This window comes from Dendropsophus ebraccatus, chromosome 10, assembly GCF_027789765.1.
Source record: "Dendropsophus ebraccatus isolate aDenEbr1 chromosome 10, aDenEbr1.pat, whole genome shotgun sequence".
NCBI classification, from domain to species: Eukaryota; Metazoa; Chordata; class Amphibia; order Anura; family Hylidae; genus Dendropsophus; species Dendropsophus ebraccatus.
The window spans coordinates 49,619,740-49,642,927 of NC_091463.1; the positions used below are offsets into that span (position 1 = coordinate 49,619,740).

Sequence of the window (23,188 nt, forward strand, 5' to 3'; positions counted from 1 at the left end):
CGGACGCGTGTCGGCACGGATCAGGTATGTATAATGCACTACACTTCTGGGTACACGGGTGGGGGTGGTGGGACACTGGGAGGGGGGCCATTCACAGACATAACATACATTACAAAGTTGTATAACTTTGTAATGTGTGTTATTCTGTGAATAATTTTTTACCGCCGCACTACCCCTTTAAGTATTCAGAGCCTTTACTCAGTACTTAGGGGGACGCACCTTTGGCAGTGATTCCAGCCTCCAGCCATCTTGGCTATGACACTACAAGCTTTACACACCTGGAATTGGGGATCTTCTGTTATTTGTCTCTGCAGATCCCCTCCAGCTGTGTCAGGTTGGAGGGGGAATGTTGGTGGAGATTTTATCAGGTTTCTTCAGAAATGTGAGATTGGGTTCAAGTAAGGGCTTTGGCGTGGCCACTCGACAACATTTACACAGTTGCCCCACTGTAGACACTGTATGTTCTTAGTGGACTGTATGTGTACATAGTGGACTTACGTCTTTAAATAGAGCATGGTGCTAATGATATAGCTATCAACAGTGTGCACATGCTGTAAGTGTGCCCAGGGCAACTACAGTAAGCAGGTGGCCGGGAGGAGGTCACAGGAGAGGCACGATGGACAACAGCAATTACCGTGAGGAGCAGCAAAGTGAACCTCTATGGCCCCTCCAGTTAGTACACACAAGCATGACATAAACTTTAGCTAACAGCAGTGCTTCTCAAACTGTGAGGCACCCCCTAGTTATTGGTGAGGAACAGCTGGGGAGGCAGTTTTCACAAAAGTTACTATGATTTGCACAGTCATTTCACTGTTTGCATCAATCTCTATTTTAGCAACATTATTAAGTTATTTTGTACTTGCTTTATTGGTATATAGAGCTTAGGAGATGGGTGAAAGGTAGCCCTAGCATTATTTTCAGCTTTTAAATGGACTTCCAGCACAGATGGTGAGGACCTGGCTTCCTCTTGGTCACTCTGGTGAGGTCCAGGCATTGCTTTTGTCTATTGGGTGAGGCTCCAGCAGAAAGTTTGAGAAGCACTGGCTTAGGGCCCGATTCGGCCGATTATCGCTCAGTGGAATAGAGAGAACAATCAGCCGATGATCGTGTCATCGGCTGATCGTTCATTTAGGGCCAGACCTAAAATCATTGTTCCCCCACCGCGCATCGCTACGGTGGAATAGCGGTGCGCGGCGGGCGACCGACGATTTGAGAAGCACAGCATACATTACCTGTCCAGGCTTCTCCTCCACTCTGTCTTCCTCCCCGGGTCCCACGCGCTCTAGCTTCAGAGTGGCCTGTCAGCTGACGGAGCGCTCAGCCAATCACAGGCCGGAACCGCCGCGGCCTGTGATTGGCTGAGTGGCCTTTCAGCTGACAGGCCATTCTGAAGCTAGAGCGCGCGGGACCCAGGCAGGAGGACAGAGCGGAGGAGAAGACCTGACAGGTAATGTATGATGCAAGGGCTGCAAGAACATCGGTAACGATATCCCTGCAGCCCTCGCTCAGCGATCATCAGGCCGTGGAATAGGCCTAGTAAACGAGCGGCCATCTAGCAGATCGGCGCTCGTTTACATCGTTGATCGGGCCCTGCTCGGCCCGTGGAATAGGGCCCTTAGAGGATGCATTTATCACGAGGCCAGCAAAGCTGCTCAGAACTGATACTTCAGAGGCTTCTTAATGATAAAAACATCTTTATTGTCACAATCTACATCTAGCAAATACCATGTTGTGTGCAGTATGTCAAAAGTGAGTTATTCTAGTAGATGTAACATGCACACAGCTTTAGTAATAGCGCTCCCTAATTTCATCCCTGTAACAGAATATTATTGTTCATCTGCCGTCTGGCCTGCCACATCATGGGCTCCTTCATTCTTGCCTCAGGGGCTCGGAATCACGTACCGCTTCTCTACTTACTCATAGCTTTTAGGATACATCTTGGCTTTGCCCTTAAATGGTTTATTAAATTCTTTTAAGCAGAGTTAAATTGTAGCTAAATCGATTACTATGGTAATCATCAATTTCCAAGTGCAATAAGCATCTGTTTATTTCAGGCACTCCTGATGCTTCCCCCATTGTCCCTTGGGGCTCAGGCTTATTGTTGGATACACTTAGATGTGGCCTTCATTAGCTCTTAATTGTTTTTTTGCATAAAACTAGAGATGATCTTGGTTAATATGTTCAGCTGCATAATTAAAGCCGCTATCACAAAAGTAGCAAGAGGCAAGGTGCATTAAGACCGTAATTGTTGATTATAATGGGATAACAATTGCACATCGCTCTGTAAATGGGGTTCAGTAGCATAAGTGCCCAAAGGTTTATATGCAGAACACGTGTAGTGCTCAGCTTTTTTAATACAGTCTATTTGTGACTCAGTGATTGTTTATTGTATGAGGATCCTTATTTTAGCAGCCACATTCAAACATTATAACACTTAAAGGGGTTATCCAGCGCTACAAAAACATGGCCACTTTCCCCCTACTGTTGTCTCCAGTTTGGGTGGGGTTTTGAAACTCAGTTCCATTGAAGTAAATGGAGCTTAATTGCAAACCACACCTGAGACAACAGTAGGGGGAAAAGTGGCCATGTTTTTGTAGCGCTGGATAACCCCTTTAAGCATTGTATAGACTTGTGATGGCGAACCTATGACACGCCTAGCCATAGTCGCTGACACGCGGACGCATACAGAAAATTATGCGGCCTCGTGCAAGCCTCCAAAACAGCCTTGCGGCCTTACAGTGCAGCTTGACCCCACCATGTATTCCCTGCCCCGTGTACCACCCGGACACAGCTACTGTGTACAGCCGGCCCGCATCCTGGACCACAGCAGTATTGCAAGTGTGTGTGGGGAAGGATGGGGGTCAGGGGATAAGTCAGTTGGGGTAGTGTGTGTGTGTGTTTGTGGGGAGGGATGGGATCAGGTGAGGTAGTGTGTATGTGGGTAAGGGGGTCAGGTTGGGTAGAGGAGGGCCGGAGCAGGGACGCAGTCATGTGAGGAGGCCCGCATGACTGGGGTTTGTAGGAGGCGTACGTAGGTACGTGGGGGGCGGAGCTTAGTTAATATATGCACTGACGGCCGGGGGGGGCGCTAATCAGTCGGCGGGAACCACGGAGCAGTTAGGTCACCCGCACTCTGCCTCTCCTGCAATGGCCGCCGTCATGGACCTCCTGGAGCAGCTGCGGGCTGCTGCCGGCACTGCGGACGCGGTTTGGCTGCAGGAGCGGCTTCGAGGTCTGTTGGACGAGGTCCCGTCGGGGTCTGGCTCCCTTCCCTCTGCCTCCCCGTCTCCTCCTGCTCTCCCTCCCACCTTGTCCCCTCCTTTATTTTCCGCTCCTGATTCCCCCCCTCCCGCCCAGGCCCCCCGGCGGGTAGCCCGACGCACCCGGCCTCCTGCTCGCCTCAGCCCAGAGCAGGAGGCTCTTAGTTCCAGGCGGCACCGGCGGAGCCCCTCCGGGGACCCTCCGGCCCGAGGCCCGCGGCCTACAGCCGGCGGCAGGCGGGCTCGGGCCGGTAGGAATCCGCAGAGGCGGCCTGGTCCAGCGGCGCGGCGCAGGTCTCCCCCCGGCAGGGGGGCGGGGCCTTCGCCCGCTTCCTCCACAGCACGTGCCACCTCTTCGGCGGCGCGCCCCGGCGATGCTCCGGTCGGGCCGCCGGCTTCCCTGCCTGACTTCCAGACCCCATCCTTGAGCAGGCCCCGGCCGGGGCCCAGCACTAGAAGCAGCATGGGGGGAATAGGTGTGGGCGGGGTGCCGCTCCAAGCAGCGTCCCAGCGGCGCTCACAGGCAGCCTCATTACAGGGGCTCCATGCTGCCCCCCAGCAACACCCTCTTGGGGCCTTACAGCATCGACCTCTGGCAGTGGGGCGTGATCCCCGGGCGGCAGTGGTTCCGGCGGCTGGGCAGTCGAGCTCCAGCCTTTCTGCAGATCGGGCTAATGAAGAGGCCCCCCATGAGGTGCCAGGATCAACTGACCAGCGTATGGATTCTCCGCAGTCAGCTGGTGGGCCCACAGCACCTACGCAGCTCGGTGAGTGTCTGTCCTTGTCCCATCCTTTCCCACCTATATTGATGTCGCAGGGCGCTAGTGTTAGACCCCCCTTGGGTTCCCCGGGTCCCCCTTTTAGCGGGTTGGGGGAGGGGGCTAGTGGATATGGGGATAGTATAAGTGAGTTATTGGGGAGTGTGCGGGAGCTTTTGGCCCGTTGTGAATCGGGATCGGGTCAGAGTAGTGGGGTGTCCCCCGTGCGGGCTTGGGTGAATGACCAGGTAGCGGGAGCGGGGGGGGCTAACGCAGTGGTGGCCAGTCAGAGTGTGGGGGTTCCTAGCAGCTGTGGGGTAGCAGTGTCGGTGCAGACGGAACAGGAAAAGGTAGAGCAAGTGCGGTTGGATGATAGGGCAAAGGGGGAGGTGTACGTCTGTTTCGAGGGACCGTTGGGGTCGCATTTAAAAAAAGAGGTTCGGGAAAAAATATGGAAGGACGAATATATAGAAATATTTTCGCTCCTTCCTCTGGAGAAGTTCAACCTAGATAAGGGGAAGAAGGAGGATAGCAGGAAGGAGGAAGAGGAGAAGAGAAGGTGGCGGTTGATCCCTCAGACATTCAGTAATTGGCTGCAGGCGTTCGCCATTTTGGCAAGCGTAGTAGGGGAAAAGACGCCGGACCACTGTTCCGCGCTTTTCTGTTATATGGACGCCATTGGGGAGGCTCATCGTACATACGGCGGCCAGGCTTGGCTCCGGTACGATGAGCAATTCCGGCAACGGAAAGCAATACGTCCGAGCATACGTTGGGATCACAAGGACATTGGTCTTTGGCTTAGGGTTATGGCCCCGACGCGTTATGGGCACCCCTTTCAGGGAGGGGCCGGCACTGCCGGCCAGACGGGTGGTGCGGGATCGTCAGCTCAGTCCGGGCAACAAGGGGGGCAAAAATCAGGAGTCTGCTGGCAGTTTAATGACGGCCAATGCAGATGGGGCTATAGTTGTCGGTTTAAACACGTCTGTTCCGTATGTAACGGTACCACCCATGGGTCGGCAAAATGTTTTAAGAGAGGGCGGGGTAGAGGGGCCGGGCAGGGGAATACGCAAGGGGGAGACGCCGGTGAATCTAACCGCGATGCTCCCGCACCTAAATAGATTCCCGGATAGGCAAAAAGCGAGTTTATTGATTGGTGGTTTCCGTGATGGGTTTGTAATTCCCGCCCCGTCTCATCACGTCCCCTTATCGTTGCGGAACCTCAAATCGGCTTATCAGTTTCCCCGGGTGGTTAGTGAGAAGTTGGCAAAGGAAGTAGCCCTGGGACGGATGGCGGGCCCTTATCGCCTCCCTCCTGTGGAGGGCCTGGTGGTTTCTCCCTTGGGTGTGGTGCCTAAGAAGGAGCCTGATAAATTTAGGCTAATACACCATCTTTCGCACCCCAGGGGTTCCTCGGTCAATGACGGCATAGATCCGGACTTATGCTCCGTGGTCTATACGTCGTTTGATGCGGCGTTGAAATGGGTCAGGTTCTATGGCAGGGGGGCGTTGATGGCGAAAACGGACGTGGAGTCGGCCTTCCGCCTGTTGCCGGTGCATCCGGACAGTGTCCGGCTGCTGGGGTGTCATTGGGACGGTGCATATTTTGTGGATCGGTGTCTGCCCATGGGGTGTTCCATCTCATGTGCATACTTCGAGGCCTTTAGTTCGTTCCTGGAGTGGACTGTACGGGACGTGGCCGGTGTTGCGTCCCTGATTCACTACCTCGACGACTTTCTGTGCATCGGTCCGTCTGGCTCCCCTGTCTGTCGGTCGCTGCTGGGTGCGGTGGAGTGGGTGGCTCGGTCGTTTGGCGTCCCTTTGGCGCCGGACAAGACGGAGGGCCCTACTACGGAGCTCTCCTTCTTGGGGATCACCATTGATTCCGTGGCCTTTGAGTGTCGACTGCCGGAGGACAAACTCCAGTCCTTGCGGGAGGGCGTGGGGAAAATGGCGCGCCAGAAGAAGGTCCAGCTGAGAGAGTTGCAGGTCTTGCTAGGCAGGCTGAACTTCGCCTGCAGAATCATCCCTATGGGGAGGGTGTTTTGCCGGAGGTTGGCGGCTGCTACCTCCGGGGTAACGGCTCCTCATCATTATGTTCGCCTTACTAGGGAACATAGGGATGATCTTGGGGTTTGGGGGTCGTTCCTGGAGCAGTATAATGGGAGATCGCTGTTGATGTCGGAGGTCATGGATAGCGCTGACTTCGACCTTTTCACTGATGCGGCAGGTAGTGTGGGCTTTGGGGCTTATTGCCAAGGGCAATGGTGCGCGGCGCGATGGCCGCCCGGATGGGTCGGCTCGGCTTTGGGGCGGAATCTGGCCTTCCTGGAATTGTTCCCCATAGTGGTTGCTGTGTTCTTGTGGGGGGAGGAGTTTCGGAACAGGAAGGTCAGGTTTCATTGCGATAATATGGCAGTAGTATCGGCCATCAATAACCTGACGGCATCATCCCCTCCAGTGGTTCGGCTTCTTCGTTGTCTGGTGTTGGAGTGCTTGAAACGGAATGCTTGGGTGGTGGCTGTGCATGTGCCGGGAATCCTTAACTCAATTGCTGATTCTCTCTCCCGCTCGCAGTTCGACCGATTTCGGGAGCTGGCGCCGGAGGCGGAGTCCCAAGGGCGGGAATGCCCTCAACACCTGTGGGAGCTGGGCTTCGAGCGGCAGGGCAATTGATTCAAGGTTCCCTGGCTCCTGGTACGTGGAAAGCCTATGCGGCCGCATGGGAACTTTGGGAGGAGTGGTGCGTTGGGTTTGGGGGGGTCGTGTCAGATGAGGATATGAAGTTGGCTCTGTTGTGTTGGGTGGGGTTTATGTCGGCCTCGGGCTGGTCCGTGGCTAGATTGAATAGAGTGTTGGCGGGTTTGGCTTTCGGGCTTAAGCTACGGGGGTACCGGGACGTGACCAAGGATTTTTTGGTAGTGCAGGCGGCTAAGGGTTTCCGGAGAGGTGTCGTGTCTCGGGATGGTAGGAGGCCGGTTTGTTTTCAGTTGTTGGAGCGGTTGGGGGAGCAGACTAGTTGTGTTTGTAGTTCCGGATTTGAGGGTGTGCTCTTTAGACTCGCGTTCTCATTGGCCTTTTTTGGGGCATTGCGAGTTGGGGAATTGGTAGCTCCCAGCGGTAAGAGGGTCGGGGGTTTGTTGAAAGAGGATGTAGTCTTGCATCAGGATAGGATAGAATTTTGGATCCGGCGGTCAAAGACGGATCAGGTTGGTAGGGGCCGACGGGTGGTCCTGGGTAAGCTGACGGGTTCTGACATGTGTCCGGTTCTTTGTTTAGGGCGGTATTGGGGAGTGCGTCCTTCGGGGGTGGCCCCTTTGTTATGTCATGCGGATGGGACCTTTCTGTCCCGATACCAGTTCACGGTTGTTTTTAGGAGGTGTTTGTCGGAGCTGGGGTTGGATGCATCCTGTTTTGCCCCTCATTCGTTTCGTATAGGGGCGGCTACGGAAGCCGCTGGTTGGGGCTTGGGTGCCGACGTAGTCAAGCGGATTGGGCGATGGGAATCTGAGCGTTTTAGAACGTATGTGAGGCCACATCTAGTTTGAAGGCAAGGGGAAGGTAGGAGTGGGGGAGGAGTGTCGGGTTGTTTCTGTCACGTCTCTTTTTTCTTTTTTCTCTCGTTGCAGTTCGACCTCCTTGCCTGGTGTGGATCTTTGGGCATTCCTATGTGGCTAGGGGGGCCCGGCGGGCGGATGTGCGCCCGAATGGAAGGCAGCTGGGGTTCCCGAGAGAGGCCGCGGTGATCAGGTGGCTGGGTTTTAGTGGGTTAGTGTGGAGCAGGGTCTTGCCGGAATTACGGAAGGCTTCATTGCTTGACAGAGTCCCTGATGTGTTGGTGCTCCATGTTGGGGGCAATGATTTGGGGGTTCGGCCCATGCGGGAGCTTATTAGGGATATTAGGAACGACTTGTTCAGGATTTGGGTCCAATATCCGGGGCTGATCACGGTATGGTCAGAGATCGTGCCTCGAGCTACCTGGCGCACGGCGCGATCTGTGGATAAGCTTAACAGGGCTAGGGTGAAAGTGAACAGGGCTGTGTCTGGTTTTGTGATCCGGAATGGGGGGCTGGCGGTGAGACACATCTATTTGGAAAACAGGGGGGAGGATTACTGGCTTACGGATGGTGTGCATCTGAATGCAGTGGGCATGGACCTATGGGCTCTGGCATTGCAAGAGGGAGTGGAGAGAGCTTTGATCCTGTGGGGTAACTCGCATGCTTGAGGGGGTCAAGGCCTGCTCGTTGTGGCGGGGGGGGTCCTTGTAGTTGGAGGTAAATTGACGGGGGGATGGGGGGTTCATCCGGGGTATGACCCTCCTCCTCATTTCTGGAAGTAATTAAATGGTGGTCTGGCGCAGGTGGACTCTCAAGGAAGGTTTATCACCGGAGAGTTGGTGGTTTGCATGGTAGCCATATTGGGCTTGGTGTCCCTGAGTCTGGGGGGCGGCTGGGGGCAATATATATATAGATAACTAACCGATGTGTTAGTGCGGGCGTCAGATCTATGTAGCTACAAGGACCTCCCTCAAGGGTTAGTTAGAGTATCGGTTTATACTGTTAATAACTTGTATGTTTTATCTGTTAATAAATATTGGCTGCTGTGGCCATTATTATCCAAACAGTGGTTGTGTCATTATTCAAGGGGGAGGAGCGGCCGGGGTGTAACGGAAGGGGGATTGGCATTGGGATTGTGGCGTATGGAAGCCGTACTCTGCAATACCAAAGTCAAGGAGGGCCGGAGCAGGGACGCAGTCATGTGAGGAGGCCCGCATGACTGGGGTTTGTAGGAGGCGTACGTAGGTACGTGGGGGGCGGAGCTTAGTTAATATATGCACTGACGGCCGGGGGGGGCGCTAATCAGTCGGCGGGAACCACGGAGCAGTCCCACCCTCCCTCCCCTTTTTTGGTTTGGTACCGGTTGGTGGGGGTTGTTTGTGGTTGAGTTGGGGGGGTTGGGGGGGTCACAGCATTCTTGGGTGCGTTAGGGGGTGCAGGTGTCATTGCAGCCAGGCGGGGGGGGGTCCTTGTAGTTGGAGGTAAATTGACGGGGGGATGGGGGGTTCATCCGGGGTATGACCCTCCTCCTCATTTCTGGAAGTAATTAAATGGTGGTCTGGCGCAGGTGGACTCTCAAGGAAGGTTTATCACCGGAGAGTTGGTGGTTTGCATGGTAGCCATATTGGGCTTGGTGTCCCTGAGTCTGGGGGGCGGCTGGGGGCAATATATATATAGATAACTAACCGATGTGTTAGTGCGGGCGTCAGATCTATGTAGCTACAAGGACCTCCCTCAAGGGTTAGTTAGAGTATCGGTTTATACTGTTAATAACTTGTATGTTTTATCTGTTAATAAATATTGGCTGCTGTGGCCATTATTATCCAAACAGTGGTTGTGTCATTATTCAAGGGGGAGGAGCGGCCGGGGTGTAACGGAAGGGGGATTGGCATTGGGATTGTGGCGTATGGAAGCCGTACTCTGCAATACCAAAGTCATGTGTGTGGGGATGGGGTTCAGGTAAGGTAGTGTGGGGGGATGGGGGTCAGGTGGGGTAGTGTGTATGTGTTTGTGTGGAAGGGTCAGATGGGCTAGTGTATGGGGAGGGATGGGGGTCAGGTGGGGTGTGTGTGTAAGGGTCAGGTAGGGTAGTGTGTGTGTGTGTGTGTGGTTTGTAGTTTACTTCACACAATAATTATTTTTGGTTTATTAAGTACAGTTATATATCACAATTACATGTTTTTGTTATTTAAGCTATAAATATCGCAAAATTATGGTGTTTTTTCTCAAAGTGACACACCATCCGAGTTATGCTCGTTTTTTTGCTGAATGCTGACACACCAAGTTCAAAACGTTGCCCATCACTGGTATAGGCTCTGTACATTTAACCTTTAGTATGGTAAATTTTTAGGAAAACTTTTGAAAATGCAAAAGTAGTTCAGAAACCCGATGTCCTTTACTTTTATAAGGCATAGAGATCCACACACATTGGCGGCAGTAACTTACAGTAAGTATTATATGTCTCCCCAGTGTTGGTCACTTTATAGTAAACTTGTTCAGTGTACACTATTCGTATATGTTCGCCCTTATGTTTATACACATAAAACTGCCTTTTAAATGTAAAAATAGCAAAAGTTTATTTGTATTATTGTGTATACTTTTCCTTGGAACTAATTACTAGTTTTCCATAGAGTTATGGACCTAACATACAACAGTCCTGGTACTGATTACGGCCATGTTCACACAACGTATATTTTCGTAAAATCACGTCCGTTGTACAACGGCCCTGATTATTATGAAAATATGTGTTACCTCTCTGTCTATGGGATTCCGACTGGAGCGTATACACCGAATGGTGACGTGGCCAGATTATAAAATATGGAACTATAAATTGTGATGTGTCTAAATATTCAGCTGTCTTCATCAGTCCAGCAGACACATGTGATGTATGACATCATTTCTAATATGTAAGGATTTTCTTAAAATAAGATAATTTTAGTAATGAAATTTGACTGGACACAAGTCTCTAAGAGTGGTCCATGGGTAGGCTGAAGTGTACAGTTCAAAAGAATAACACACAATTCCTGAACACTCAGGTGTGAATGAAGCATAATGAGATTAGTGATCAACATAGGTGGTAAGCTGTACTGTATATAGCATCTGCCAGTGATTTTGAAGTTAACATTTATTAACTCTGGTATCTCACATGCTGGTAATCCCCCCACCCCACCACCACCATATGGACATGCTGGATTTATGTAGAAGCACACACCTAAGTTTCAGCTACAAGTTACAATGTAAATTGTAAGAAATGCGGTGCGTGTAGACGCCACACCCTCTCCGAGCTCTCCTTTCCACCTCCTTGGTGAGCGTGGTGCAGACCTTTTAAAATTTTGTTGCACAGATGCATTGTTTGTGCAAATATTTTGTCCAAATCTGCCACAGGCCTAGCTTTGTTTATCCCATTAGGGTTGGTTTTAGGTTGCACAGAGTAGTTGGAGAGTAGAGGGGTATTGCTTTGCTCATGGTTGTGCAGTGTTTCCCAGTGTGTCGATATAGGTGCCTAGTTAAATAAATTGCATTCAATTACCGTAGTTTCAATGTGCTTTATTAAAAGCACTGCATGTTGACACAGTTTTACAAGCAGCCATTACTCTATATAATTGTGATTCCTGTCACGTAAAGGCCATTATATGAAGTATGGTTTTGTTCTCCTACATTTGTAATCTTACTAGTATAGTACATGGCGTGACAAATACATGTATTGGGATCAAAGATAAACATTCTTCATGAAGACTATACATTTTATTATGACTTTAGACAATTGTCAGATAGTAGTTTTGCAGTGTAGCACTAGTACGGGTCATAGATTAAATCTGTCATGATGGATTGCATTTTACACTGTGTTTTATTATTGTGAACTGAAGAAGATACCTAATGTTTTGCCCTATGTGCACATACCTGCATCTTGTAGCCCCAAAACTTGTGATGTGTATATTTCCATTCCATTTCTTACATCTTCTTACATATAAAGAAAAGTGGGAAGATGGCAGTAATAACTGTATAGATGAAGAAATATAAAGGTAATGTTAACCTGTTCTTGTTATCCATTCATCTATTGTCACTTTTTACAGTTGCTCACAAGGCATCTCCGGGGGGTGAGAGTAAAGCACTGCAGTCTTATTGCTCCTCAAAGATAGAACATCTGCGTCATCCACCAAAAAGTCACAGGCAAGAAAAAGGCCAACCACTAACACACCCTAGCCAAGCAGTAGGCGCACATCAGCCATGTCCTGTTCCCCATGAACTGATGAACAGACTTAAATTACAGCAGATCAAGGAAAGCATAAACCAGGTACCACATATATTCCCAAATAATGTTATGTTTGCATGTTGTTAATTGTTAGATGGCATAAAAGTGACTAGAGTTTTAAAGGGGTGGTCCCATCTCATACAATGATGGCATATTACTAAAATAAACTATCATGTTGTATAAGGGAGCTGTTGTAGAAATCTTGTGCTCTTTACCTTTTTTCAGCAAACTGTCCCTTGATCACATGGCTGCGCAGAGAAGTGCTGCATTGCTCAGAGCGACACAAAAATAATAATAATTATAACAATAAGAATATTAGGATGGCTGTGACCACCGCAGTGCAGTAATAAATAAGAAGGCAATACATCTCTATACCATTGCTGCATTTCCTCTCAAGATTGCTAGGGGTCCAGAGATCCGGTCCATCACGTTATGAGTTGAGAAAACACTTTTAGGCTGGGTTCACACACAGTATATTTCAGGAAGTATTTGGTCCTCATGTCAGGTCCTCATAGCAACCAAAACCAGGAGTGGATTGAAAGCACAGAAAGGCTATGATCACATAATGTTGTAATTGAGTGGATGGCCGTCATTTAATGGCAAATATTTGCTGTTATCTTAAAACAACGGCCGTTGTATTGAAATAATGGCAGTTATTTACTGTTATATGGCGGCCATCCACTCAATTTCAGCATTGTGTGAACATAGCCTTTCTGTGTTTTTAATCCACTCCTGGTTTTGGTTGCTATGAGGACCTGACATGAGGACCAAATACTGCCTGAAATATACTGTATGTGAACCCAGCCTTTAAGATATAATTAAATACATATGATTATTGCAGAGTATTCTTGACAGATCGTTTTTAAGTCACTGATTTAGATGAATATATGTTGTTGATGATGATAGTAATAACATCTGTTCATCAGACATCATTTCTTATTTGTAGGTGATTAAGACTGAGATCCATGACCCTGCCGCCTGCCCAGACTGCTGCAATAAACAGGCAGAACTAGCTCGCTGTCAGTTTATTAGGATGAAAAAGACGAAATTGCAATCTGATTTGCTGCATAAGAAAATGGAAGAATATATGTATAGCAAGGTACAGATAGATCTTTTTATTAATACCAGCATGAATGCAGTCCTCCCCCATTACATCCTTAAGGCCCTATCACACAGAGCGATAATCTGCCAAATTAGGTCGTTTTGGCAGATTATCGTTTTATGTAATAAAGACAATGACCAGGAGGTCTTCTCCTAGCTGCTGCTGGAGCTAAAGGACCGTGCAAAAGCTTGGAAAACACCAGGAAGCGTGGGCAGGTATGTACTATCTTTATTATTTTACACCTAAAGGCAAGGGCTGCACGGACATCGCTAACAATGTTTATGCAACCCTTGCTGAACGATAGTCAAGCCTGTAAGCAAGCACCAAACTAGCAGATCGATGCTCGCTTATACGGCATATCAGCTAGACATCAGGATGTGTGTTAGGGGCCTTACACATTGTATAGCCTAAGAGCTGGTAGACTCAATGGTAGAGATTAGAAAGTTTACAAAAGACTTATTTCTGATGGATAGATACTGCAGTTATTCTGAAGTGATTGGATGTGTCCGGTGTCCATCTGATGACAGACTTCACTTTTACCCCAAAAGATTGCTATTGGATATGTGTAAGACAGATGTTTAATCATTGAAACTTAATGTAACAAATGAGTAACATATTGGGTGCCAGCCAGCATACAGCTTCATTCTTTGCTCTTCCTAAGCTCAATTAATTTTTAAAACACTCTAAGCACCATAAATGTGTAAGTATTTATGAGCCTGCGGAGGACAGTTTAATTTCTGAAGTCGATATTTGGCAATGAATAAAATTAAGTTTTAGCTTGAAGCCACTTTATAAAATTAACAAGGGAATCCCTTAAATATCTGTCCAACTTTCAGCATTTTTTGTAGGGTTGTGTGGTTGATTGGTTGCGCCTTCTTTACTATTTGTCTATGAGGCACTGGATTATGTCCAATCTATTACTCTCTCCTTGAATGAATCCCTCTGTGAGGAGAAACTCGTTGGATTAAGTGAAATTTGGGAGAAGGAGATATTTTGCCTTCAGATTATCTAGATTAGTACCTAGTAGGGATGCACGATGCACCGAAATATCGATACTACTATCGATATTTCTGGCAAAAAAACGATTCGGTACCAGGATTTCCTGGTATCGATACTTTATATTAAGCTGCCTAATAACGCAGCTTAACATAAAGTATAGAGCAGAGAACACAGCCGGCGGCTAGCAGAGCGCCGGCCATGTTCTCTGTGTGCCGCCCCCTGCCCCCTGGCGTCACTTCCTCCTCCGCCCGCCCCTTCCTCCGCTCACTGCAGGGATAAGTTATAGCCGGCACACAGCGATCGCTAGTGCCCGCTATGTAACTGTGCAGATGCCGCTGTAACAACTGACAGCGGCATCTGACCCATCCTGAGCCTCTCCAGAAGCAGTGGGGGTCGGCTACTATGTGTAGCAGACCCCCGCTGCTAATTACCCGCAGCCTGTCACACCTCAGCCTCCTGTCCCCCCTGTCATGCAGCCGGTGTGAGGAGCTGCGTCTAGGGCTGCGCTTCTCAGTGTGAGGTTGGGGAGACTCTGATGCCCGCTCGCTCTCCGTCCATCCGCGGCGCTGTTCCTATGCATATTCATGTATGCACACTCTCGGTGGCTGCGCTTCCTGACCGGCCTGAGTGTGCACACTTGAATATGCAGGAGGAAGGAGGCCTGACAGCTGGGAGCTTCCCGGAGCTGAGGGGAGGGGGATTTGTAAAGGGAGCTTATTTAAGGTGGAACAGACAGCCTGAACCTCTGCCAGCAGCAAAGGTTAATCTTCCTGGTGGCCGAGGTTCATGCTGTCTGTTCCACCTTAAATAAGCTCCCTTTACAAATACCCCCTCCCCTCTGCTTTGACAAGCCTCATGCTTTGAGTGTCCACAGGTACCGCAGTTGCAAACATCCCTGCCCTCTAGTGTGCCCCCACATCCCTGCCCTCTAGTGTGCCCCCACATCCCTGCCCTCTAGTGTGCCCCCACATCCCTGCCCTCTAGTGTGCCCCCACATCCCTGCCCTCTAGTGTGCCCCCCCACATCCCTGCCCTCTAGTGTGCCCCCCCCACATCCCTGCCCTCTAGTGTGCCCCCCCCACATCCCTGCCCTCTAGTGTGCCCCCCCCACATCCCTGCCCTCTAGTGTGCCCCCCCACATCCCTGCCCTCTAGTGTGCCCCCACATCCCTGCCCTCTAGTGTGCAGACTTTGCAAACATCCCTGCCCTCTAGTGTGCCCCCACATCCCTGCCCTCTGGTGTGCCCCCACATCCCTGCCCTCTAGTGTGCAGACATTGCAAACATCCCTGCCCTCTAGTGTGCCCCCACATCCCTGCCCTCTGGTGTGCCCCCACATCCCTGCCCTCTGGTGTGCCCCCACATCCCTGCCCTCTGGTGTGCCCCCCCATCCCTGCCCTCTGGTGTGCCCCCACATCCCTGCCCTCTAGTGTGGCCCCCACATCCCTGCCCTCTAGTGTGCCCCCACATCCCTGCCCTCTAGTGTGCCCCCACATCCCTGCCCTCTAGTGTGCAGACATTGCAAACATCCCTGCCCTCTAGTGTGCCCCCACATCCCTGCCCTCTGGTGTGCCCCCACATCCCTGCCCTCTAGTGTGCAGACATTGCAAACATCCCTGCCCTCTAGTGTGCCCCCACATCCCTGCCCTCTGGTGTGCCCCCACATCCCTGCCCTCTGGTGTGCCCCCACATCCCTGCCCTCTGGTGTGCCCCCACATCCCTGCCCTCTGGTGTGCCCCCCCATCCCTGCCCTCTAGTGTGCCCCCACATCCCTGCCCTCTAGTGTGGCCCCCACATCCCTGCCCTCTAGTGTGGCCCCCACATCCCTGCCCTCTAGTGTGCCCCCACATCCCTGCCCTCTAGTGTGGCCCCCACATCCCTGCCCTCTAGTGTGGCCCCCACATCCCTGCCCTCTAGTGTGCCCCCACATCCCTGCCCCCCACATACCTGCCCCCTGACAGGAACGGACCTGCCAGGCAGAGTAACCCTCTCCTGTTTGTCCAGACCTGGCAGCCTTCACCAGCTCCCTGCAGTGTGGGGGTTGTAGTCTGTACCCAGTGGCAGATTAAATGTACCCTGGGCCCTGGGCTGTTCACCCAAACTGTCTGCCCCCCCCCCGGTAAATCCACCCACATTATAATCCACCACTCCCCCCCCCCCCCCCCCAATGCTGTCCCCAATAAACACTGCCTGCCCCCCCCATGCTGTCCCCAATAAACATAATGTTTGGTCCCTTGCTGCACAGAGGATGTCAGGAGAGGAGGGGACTGATACTATAGGAGAGGTCACAGCAGCACAGACAATGTCAGGAGAGGAGGGAGCTGATCTATGGGGGGAGGTCACAGCAGAACAGAGAATGTCAGGAGAGGAGGGTGCTGATCTTATAGGGAGGTCACAGCAGCACAGAGGATGTCATCAGGAGAGGAGGGGGCTGATACTATAGGAGAGGTCACAGCAGCACAGACGATGTCAGGAGAGGAGGGTGCTGATCCTATAGGGGAGGTCCCAGCAGCACAGACAATGTCAGGAGAGCAGGGAGCTGATCTAATAGGGGAGGTCCCAGCAGCACAGAGGATTTCAGGAGAGGAGGGGGCTGATCTATAGGGGAGGTCACAGCAGCACAGAGGATGTCGGGAGAGGAGTGTGCTGATCGATAGGGGAGGTCACAGCAGCACAGAGGATGTCAGGAGAGGAGGGGGGTGATCTATAGGAGAGGTCACAGCAGCACAGAGGATGTCAGGAGAGGAGGGGGGTGATCTATGGGGGGGGGTCACAGCAGCACAGAGGATGTCAGGAGAGGAGGGGGGTGATCTATGGGGGGGTTACAGCAGCACAGAGGATGTCAGGAGAGGAGGGTGCTGATCTTATAAGGGGGGGGTTGTATTTTTTTTCGAGGTATCGAACTGGTATCGAGTATCGAACTAAAAAATCGAGTATTGGTATTGAACTCAAAATTCTGGTATCGTGACATCACTAGTACCTAGTGGTCAGTATTTTACTAGGCCTAGGAATACAGTCAGTCAATTGTAGTACTGCCTGGTACATATTACATCAGGGCATTACCTGGGGCATTTAGGGTAACTTTGGAGATCGAGCAGCCTATGTAGGGGTAGGGATGCAAATGGTAGAAATATATAGGGTAAGTTAAGGGCGTTGCTATTTTTTAACATATGTTATTAAGGGCTTTGTTGTACTGATCCTATCTGTGATTTTTTTAGTTTTATTAGTTAATTTTTTATTTCTCTATCAGGCTTAAATAGTGGATGCTACTTTCGTCATGTGTCTCTGATGTGAAAAGTTTTTTTGGTGACATGTACACTTTGAATGTTTGTATAACTCAGCATTGTTACATTTTGTAACCAGAAATATAAATTTCATTATTCTTACTATACTTGTTGCTTTCTTTCACCTTACACTAATTTTAACTTTACGTTTTTGTTTTTTTAAAGGATCTGGTTACTTGTATTGGAGAAATCCTCCAGTCCCTTCCCAAACCTTCAGAGGAGAAAAGTGTTATCTGGCAGAGACTTTATACCATGTCATAAAAATGTAACATATTGTTCCTGCAAAGTATCTTCTTGCTCTTGAAGTTACACCTCTTTATTGACTTAATTTTCTACAAAGCCGAACTGTAAAGAAGCTTGACCAGCATTTCATATAAACTTTTCTTCATTACTGTGAGTAAGAACAGAAGACTTTGGACCCCTTTACTGAAGATTGGTCGGGCCAAGCTGTGGGGCCTCTAGTGATAAAACATTATCCTCTGGATATGTGGTAAATGTTTGTTGAAGAATAGCCCTGTTACTTCTCCCAATTGTCTAATATTAAACCGGAAGGTTGAGACCTAGTGGCAACCAAGATTAACACCTTTAGGACCAGGTCATTTTTGACCTTCAGGACGACATGAAATTAAACGGACTGAGGTCATTTAAAGTGTAACATTGTATCATTTCAGCCTGGAGAATCGATGAGTGTTCAATTTTCAGCAGATAGGAAAAATGCAGTGCAGCACTCACACTTTAAAAGGCAGACTTTGTTTAATCACAGAGCTATAGGTGCAGACAAACAAAAGGCAACAGTCTTCTCATGCTCTTATGCGCTTCCTCTTGACCTATACCCATATGAGCTAGGAGGAAGAGCATGAGAGCACAAAACGGTCCTTGTCTTTTGTGTCCCTGCACATATAACTCTGTGATGGCACAAAGTCTGCCTTTTTATAGTGTATCGGTGTGTGCTGCACTGCATCTGCTGAAAATTGCACACCTGGGATTTGATTACTTGATTTCAACCCAATAATCAGTGTCTGTTTACCCATGGCTTTTTCCCTATCCCTGGGTGCTGTTTCCTCCCCTCTGTGTGATAACTGAAGATGAGCCCATAGACTTCCCATGGAGCCTGCCTTCAGCAGAAGAAACAGCACTTAACTGATAGCTTCTGCCACACTCTACAAATCTGGAGGTCTCAGCACCCTGGCCCCAAAGAATTCTTTGCTGTGGCTCTATGACATCTTGAAGGTTTTCTGAAATGACAATTACACTTTAAATGCATTACCAATAGGTATCACTGCTCTACTACCAGGTTACACTGAACCTTTTTTTTTACTATGTTATTTTGAAGTTTTTCCTTTTTTTTTTGTAAAGAATTTATACTCTAGGCTTAATTTTTTTTTTTTTTATCTGAAATGCACTAACACCATACCTAGTACAGTCTATGAAGTAGTATTTTTATGGATTGTTGGTTATGGGGATACATAGTATTTAGAGGTGTGTAAACTTCGAGCATGGTCCGGTCCGTCAGAACCTGAATGCTCTTTATTTCCGTACCTGTGGCTGAAGAAGTTGGATACAGCCCTAGGGAGTCCTGGAAAACATGAATACAGCCTATGGAATGTCATTGCTCCACTTGCTCTAAATCCTATTTAAGTTTAGACAGTTAGATCAGAGAAACAGATCTCTCTGCAGGAGTTGGCTCCATAGACTTACTATAGACTCCCATCTCTTGCAATGAGACAAAGAGAGAAGTACTGAGCCGCGTACTTCTCCTGGCAGCTTCTGGCGATCAGTGGGAGTTTTGAAAACCCAGACCCTGACTGATCAAAGCATTTGAAATGCCCCTGTGACATATCAAAAGTTGTTGTTTTTTTTTAAATGGGATGGACACTTTAAGCGCTAAAACCAGGATCCCACAGCTGAATTACGGACAATTGCTTATAATATAAAGAAATAAAAAATATATACCCCCCCCCCCCCCCCCCATTGCCATTCACATTTGTGGGATGCAATCTGCTCTCCCAGCTGTGAAAGAATAAACATTTCCCTTTGCATTATGAATTCAGGACAGTGTTAAATATGTGTGAAAATCAGGTTAACAGAATATGGAGAAAAAATTTAATATTCTGAGTTGAACTACAGCTGTTATTTCTTAACAAGAAACTAGTGACCAAAATTTGTGTATTTTAAACATTATTAGAAAGTAAATGTAATAGAAGAATCTAATTTATTATATTTACAGTGACATGTATATGGACTTTGTTACATGACCTGCAGCATTCACATTTGCTGTTTTATATGATGCAAGCTTATAACATGTTTACCCTGGCAGCAGAAGTTATAAATATTGTAATCAACTATTATAGTCAGGAATAGAACCGATGTGCCAGCAGACACATTGCACATAGTTAGAACTTGACAAGGTTTGGCTCAGCAAATAGATATCTCCTCTATTAGTCACATCAGCAATTTTAAATACATTGTCCCCAGGGAAATACTGTTGAACTGTAGGTGCACACATAGGGGAAATTTTAGTGGATTTCTATAGTACCATGCAAGTGAATAAGAATTTTGAACCCTCCCATTTACAGTATATTGAAAACTTTCTACTATATCTTATTAGAGAAACCTGCTTCTTTCTACTCTTATCAGGTTCCTTTCCTACGCCCCTCCCCCAAATCACATAACCTGTTGCCCATAGAAGCCTATGGAAAAGGGAGGGTAAAAGAGGATGAGCAGCTGTAGACAAGCAGAGAGACTGCAGGAAGACTATGTGAGCTAATAGTGGGTATTCTATTCCCCAATGCTTGATTCTCACCTTACCTAGCCTAGTACTGCTATCTAAAATTCTCCACACTGCTACTACTTCATCTGATGTTGTAAATTAGGCGGGCATAGAAAAACGGGATGCCCTCTTTTGTCTGTAGACAGTGTGGAAGTATACAGCAAAATGTATTGTTGTGTATGTGGCTGCAGCTTACCCTTGGATACATAACAACATCTGCAACTCTAAAGGCCCTATTACACGAAGCGATTATTGGCCGTATTCAGACGATATTTGCTGTTACGAACGATAATCGCTTTGTGTAATAGAAGACAACGATCAGCCGACATGCCCGATGTCGGTTGATTGTTGTCTTTCAACGTGTTGAAACATCAATGATCTAGATAGCAGCGATATGCTCCATGAAATAGAAGCGGCAGCAGCAGACCGAGCTATCTTCTATGGGTTGTCTGGACAATCTAGTGATCACCCGGACAGCCCCCCCACTCGGTGCATGCAATAGCGACATCAGTGAGCGGGGAACGAGGAGCAAGTGAGCGCTTACCTGACAGGTTGGCGCTTGCTTGCTCCTTCTAATCGCCCCGTGTAAAAGGGGCTTAAGGACTTAGAAAAATATCACTATTGTGGTTTTAAATCTCTGTTCCATAGAATTGTCATGCCACACACAACCTGAGCTCAGGTGTGGTGCTGTTTTTGCTAGACAGTAGCTGTGTTTGCTCTAGTCTTGGATAATTCTGGGGATCCCCCACCATTAAGACTTGTGGATTGGGGGTGGGGAGGGGGGGTGTTAATTGCTCAGATATCTCGCAGTCTCGAAAATCAGAGCTTTCAGAGCTGGTCATGTGCACGGTCTCATTTATTGTGTATATATGACCTGGACCTCTGTAAGTGTGACATTAGGGTAGATATGGAATATTGTCACGTATTGTTTTCCAGGTTTTTAGGCTTTAAAAAAATTCCAAACCTGAAAGCGCCCGATGAAGCTGTTATTTTGCTTTCCTCCATGCACCAAACCAACATGAGCAACAGTAATCTTTGAGTCATTGTGTTCTCTTTATTTTCCAATAAATAATAAGATAAATTGAAGGTTAGGCCCACAATGTGCTTTTCAGCTAACCTGGCTGTGAAGAACAATAGCATTTACATAATTACCAAGAGCTGTATTTATTCAAACAGTGTAATATCCTGACACTACAATGTGAGTGGCTTATTATATTCTAACATTCATGGTAATAGCCCTCTTTGTGTGTGACTTAGTGTGTGTTGCTCACAGAAGCAAAGCAAACAGTAAAACACTGCTTTTCAGAGAGAATCTAGAAATACTTTGCTATATAAACACCTACACTTGGAATACATTCAGCAACCTTATAAATATTATTCTCCGTATAACCCCCTAAGAGTCAGCCTTTGTAGGGTACATATGAAAGAGGTATTATTGAAAAGTAGATTTTTTTTATTGTGTTAAAACTAATTGTTTCAAACATGACTGATGGAGTAACAATGTGGTTACCTATGTAGAATGCTTTGCTTTGTTTTTGTGCTTTTATATTAAAAAAAAAAAGTACTGTACATATGAAGGGTCATGAATCAACCATTCTACATAAAGCATACACAAATGCATCAGAAAGTAGGACAAGAGAATTGGAAGCAATAATTATTGATGTAATTGTACCACATGCCATTTTTTGGGTGGGTGGTATAGTACAGTATTATACATCATACCAATATGCCAGTTTCCTCCATTGAAAGAATGCATTACATTTACAACAGGACCATAGACCTTATAACACATCCATTTTTTTTACAAGATAGTCAGAGACTGATGTTTTTTTGTACAGTAAGGTAAGTCTATGGTAACTGCATGCTGCAGGAGAGGGGATGGGCATTCTGTTAAACCTTTCTTTTTGGCATCCATTTTTTTCCTTAACAAACCTTGTTGCTGAATTTGAAGAGGAATTCCAGAGACTGAGGGCAATTTTTGTTTTTGCCAATACATAGCTTTAAAAAAAGTAGTACTCTGTAATATAAATTTAATATAAAAAAGTGTTACACTTCTGGTTAGTGGCAGCAGTAAGGGGCTCTTCTGCTACCACCAACCTCTGTGTTGGGAACTTCAGGGCTATAAACCCTGCATTCCTGACACAAACTGAAGGGCTCTGATCCCCTGCTCTGTTGTAGTGCTGCCAAACAGCGATATGCAGGGGGGGTGTTCCTCCATTGACTGTATATTCTAATATATCGCCTCTGAGCGGTAGCTATCTAGCACAGAGTGGTGATAACAGTCTCTGCTCCCATTGCAGAAGCTGCCATGATGGTGTGGGACAGCCTCTCCCACCTTCCCACCCTTGCACTGTATATAAGAATATACAGTGCACAGAGGAACAACCCCCTGCTCTGCAAAGCATAGCATGATGTGAACGTATCCTGTCCTGTTGACTTATAGTTTATTTATGCATCATTTATCCTCATTGTAAATTAAAATTTTCCTATTCTCCCTGTGGCAATTCATGCAGGTTCACCAGGGATCTCATAGCTACTAGCAATGTATCCTTTTTTCCCAGATCTGATTTGTTGCTCTGAGATCCATTGACTTTACGGTGACAGAGAGCTACTAGCCAAATCCTGAGTATGGTGAAAAGAACTGGATCCCAGATTAGGAGGAGTAATCCTTTGCTAGTGTAGAGGAGTAGCTGCACCCTTGCTATATTTTACCATTCTTTATGCAATCACAAAACTTTATTTGATCACGAACTGTATTTTTCAGAAAATCGTTTGAAATGGTAAAAAAAAATTTAAATACAACTACCTGGTGTAATGCTTGGCAGATAAGATTTAGTATTCCCCAGACACTCTGTGATACATGACAATGTACAGCTTTGCATTTATTAGAAACGTCTACACAGCAGAGCGAACCACATAAGCATATGTAATGAAGGTGTCCATGTTGTGTGAGCAGGATGTTCTCTTTCTACCCCCTGTATTTCATGCACCTTCTGCCAAAGTGCTTCCAAAAATAGTGCAGTGTTTTTAAAGCTGGCAGCAAGGATGCAAAGTGAGGAATTGTCACTAAGGAGTGCTGTCCTCTCCCCCATGTGAAATGCCATCATGTAAACAGATCTGCAATGCTGTTCAGTCCTCAGGGCTCTCTAAAGCTGCCAACACTATATGATGTAAGTTCTGTTCACACTAAACACTTAACGGTTCTTTTTTTT

General features: G+C 47.9%; 1 protein-coding gene across 4 annotated transcripts in view; it reads left to right on the top strand.

Annotated features, from left to right (window-relative positions):
• The window catches only part of C10H8orf48 (chromosome 10 C8orf48 homolog), a 32,155-nt gene extending 9,447 nt beyond the window's left edge, over positions 1–22,708 (top strand). For 3 of the 4 annotated variants that reach the window (XM_069986877.1, XM_069986879.1, XM_069986878.1), the window contains exons 4-6: positions 11,646–11,866; positions 12,771–12,923; positions 17,372–20,458. In XM_069986877.1, the coding sequence (XP_069842978.1) occupies positions 11,646–11,866; positions 12,771–12,923; positions 17,372–17,467 (470 nt within the window). In that variant the 3' untranslated portion in view covers positions 17,468–20,458. Of the gene's footprint in view, positions 1–11,645; positions 11,867–12,770; positions 12,924–17,371; positions 20,459–22,489 lie in introns of those variants that run through there. The other variant, XR_011364848.1, reaches the window with a different exon arrangement.
• The last annotated feature ends 480 nt before the right edge of the window (positions 22,709–23,188 follow it).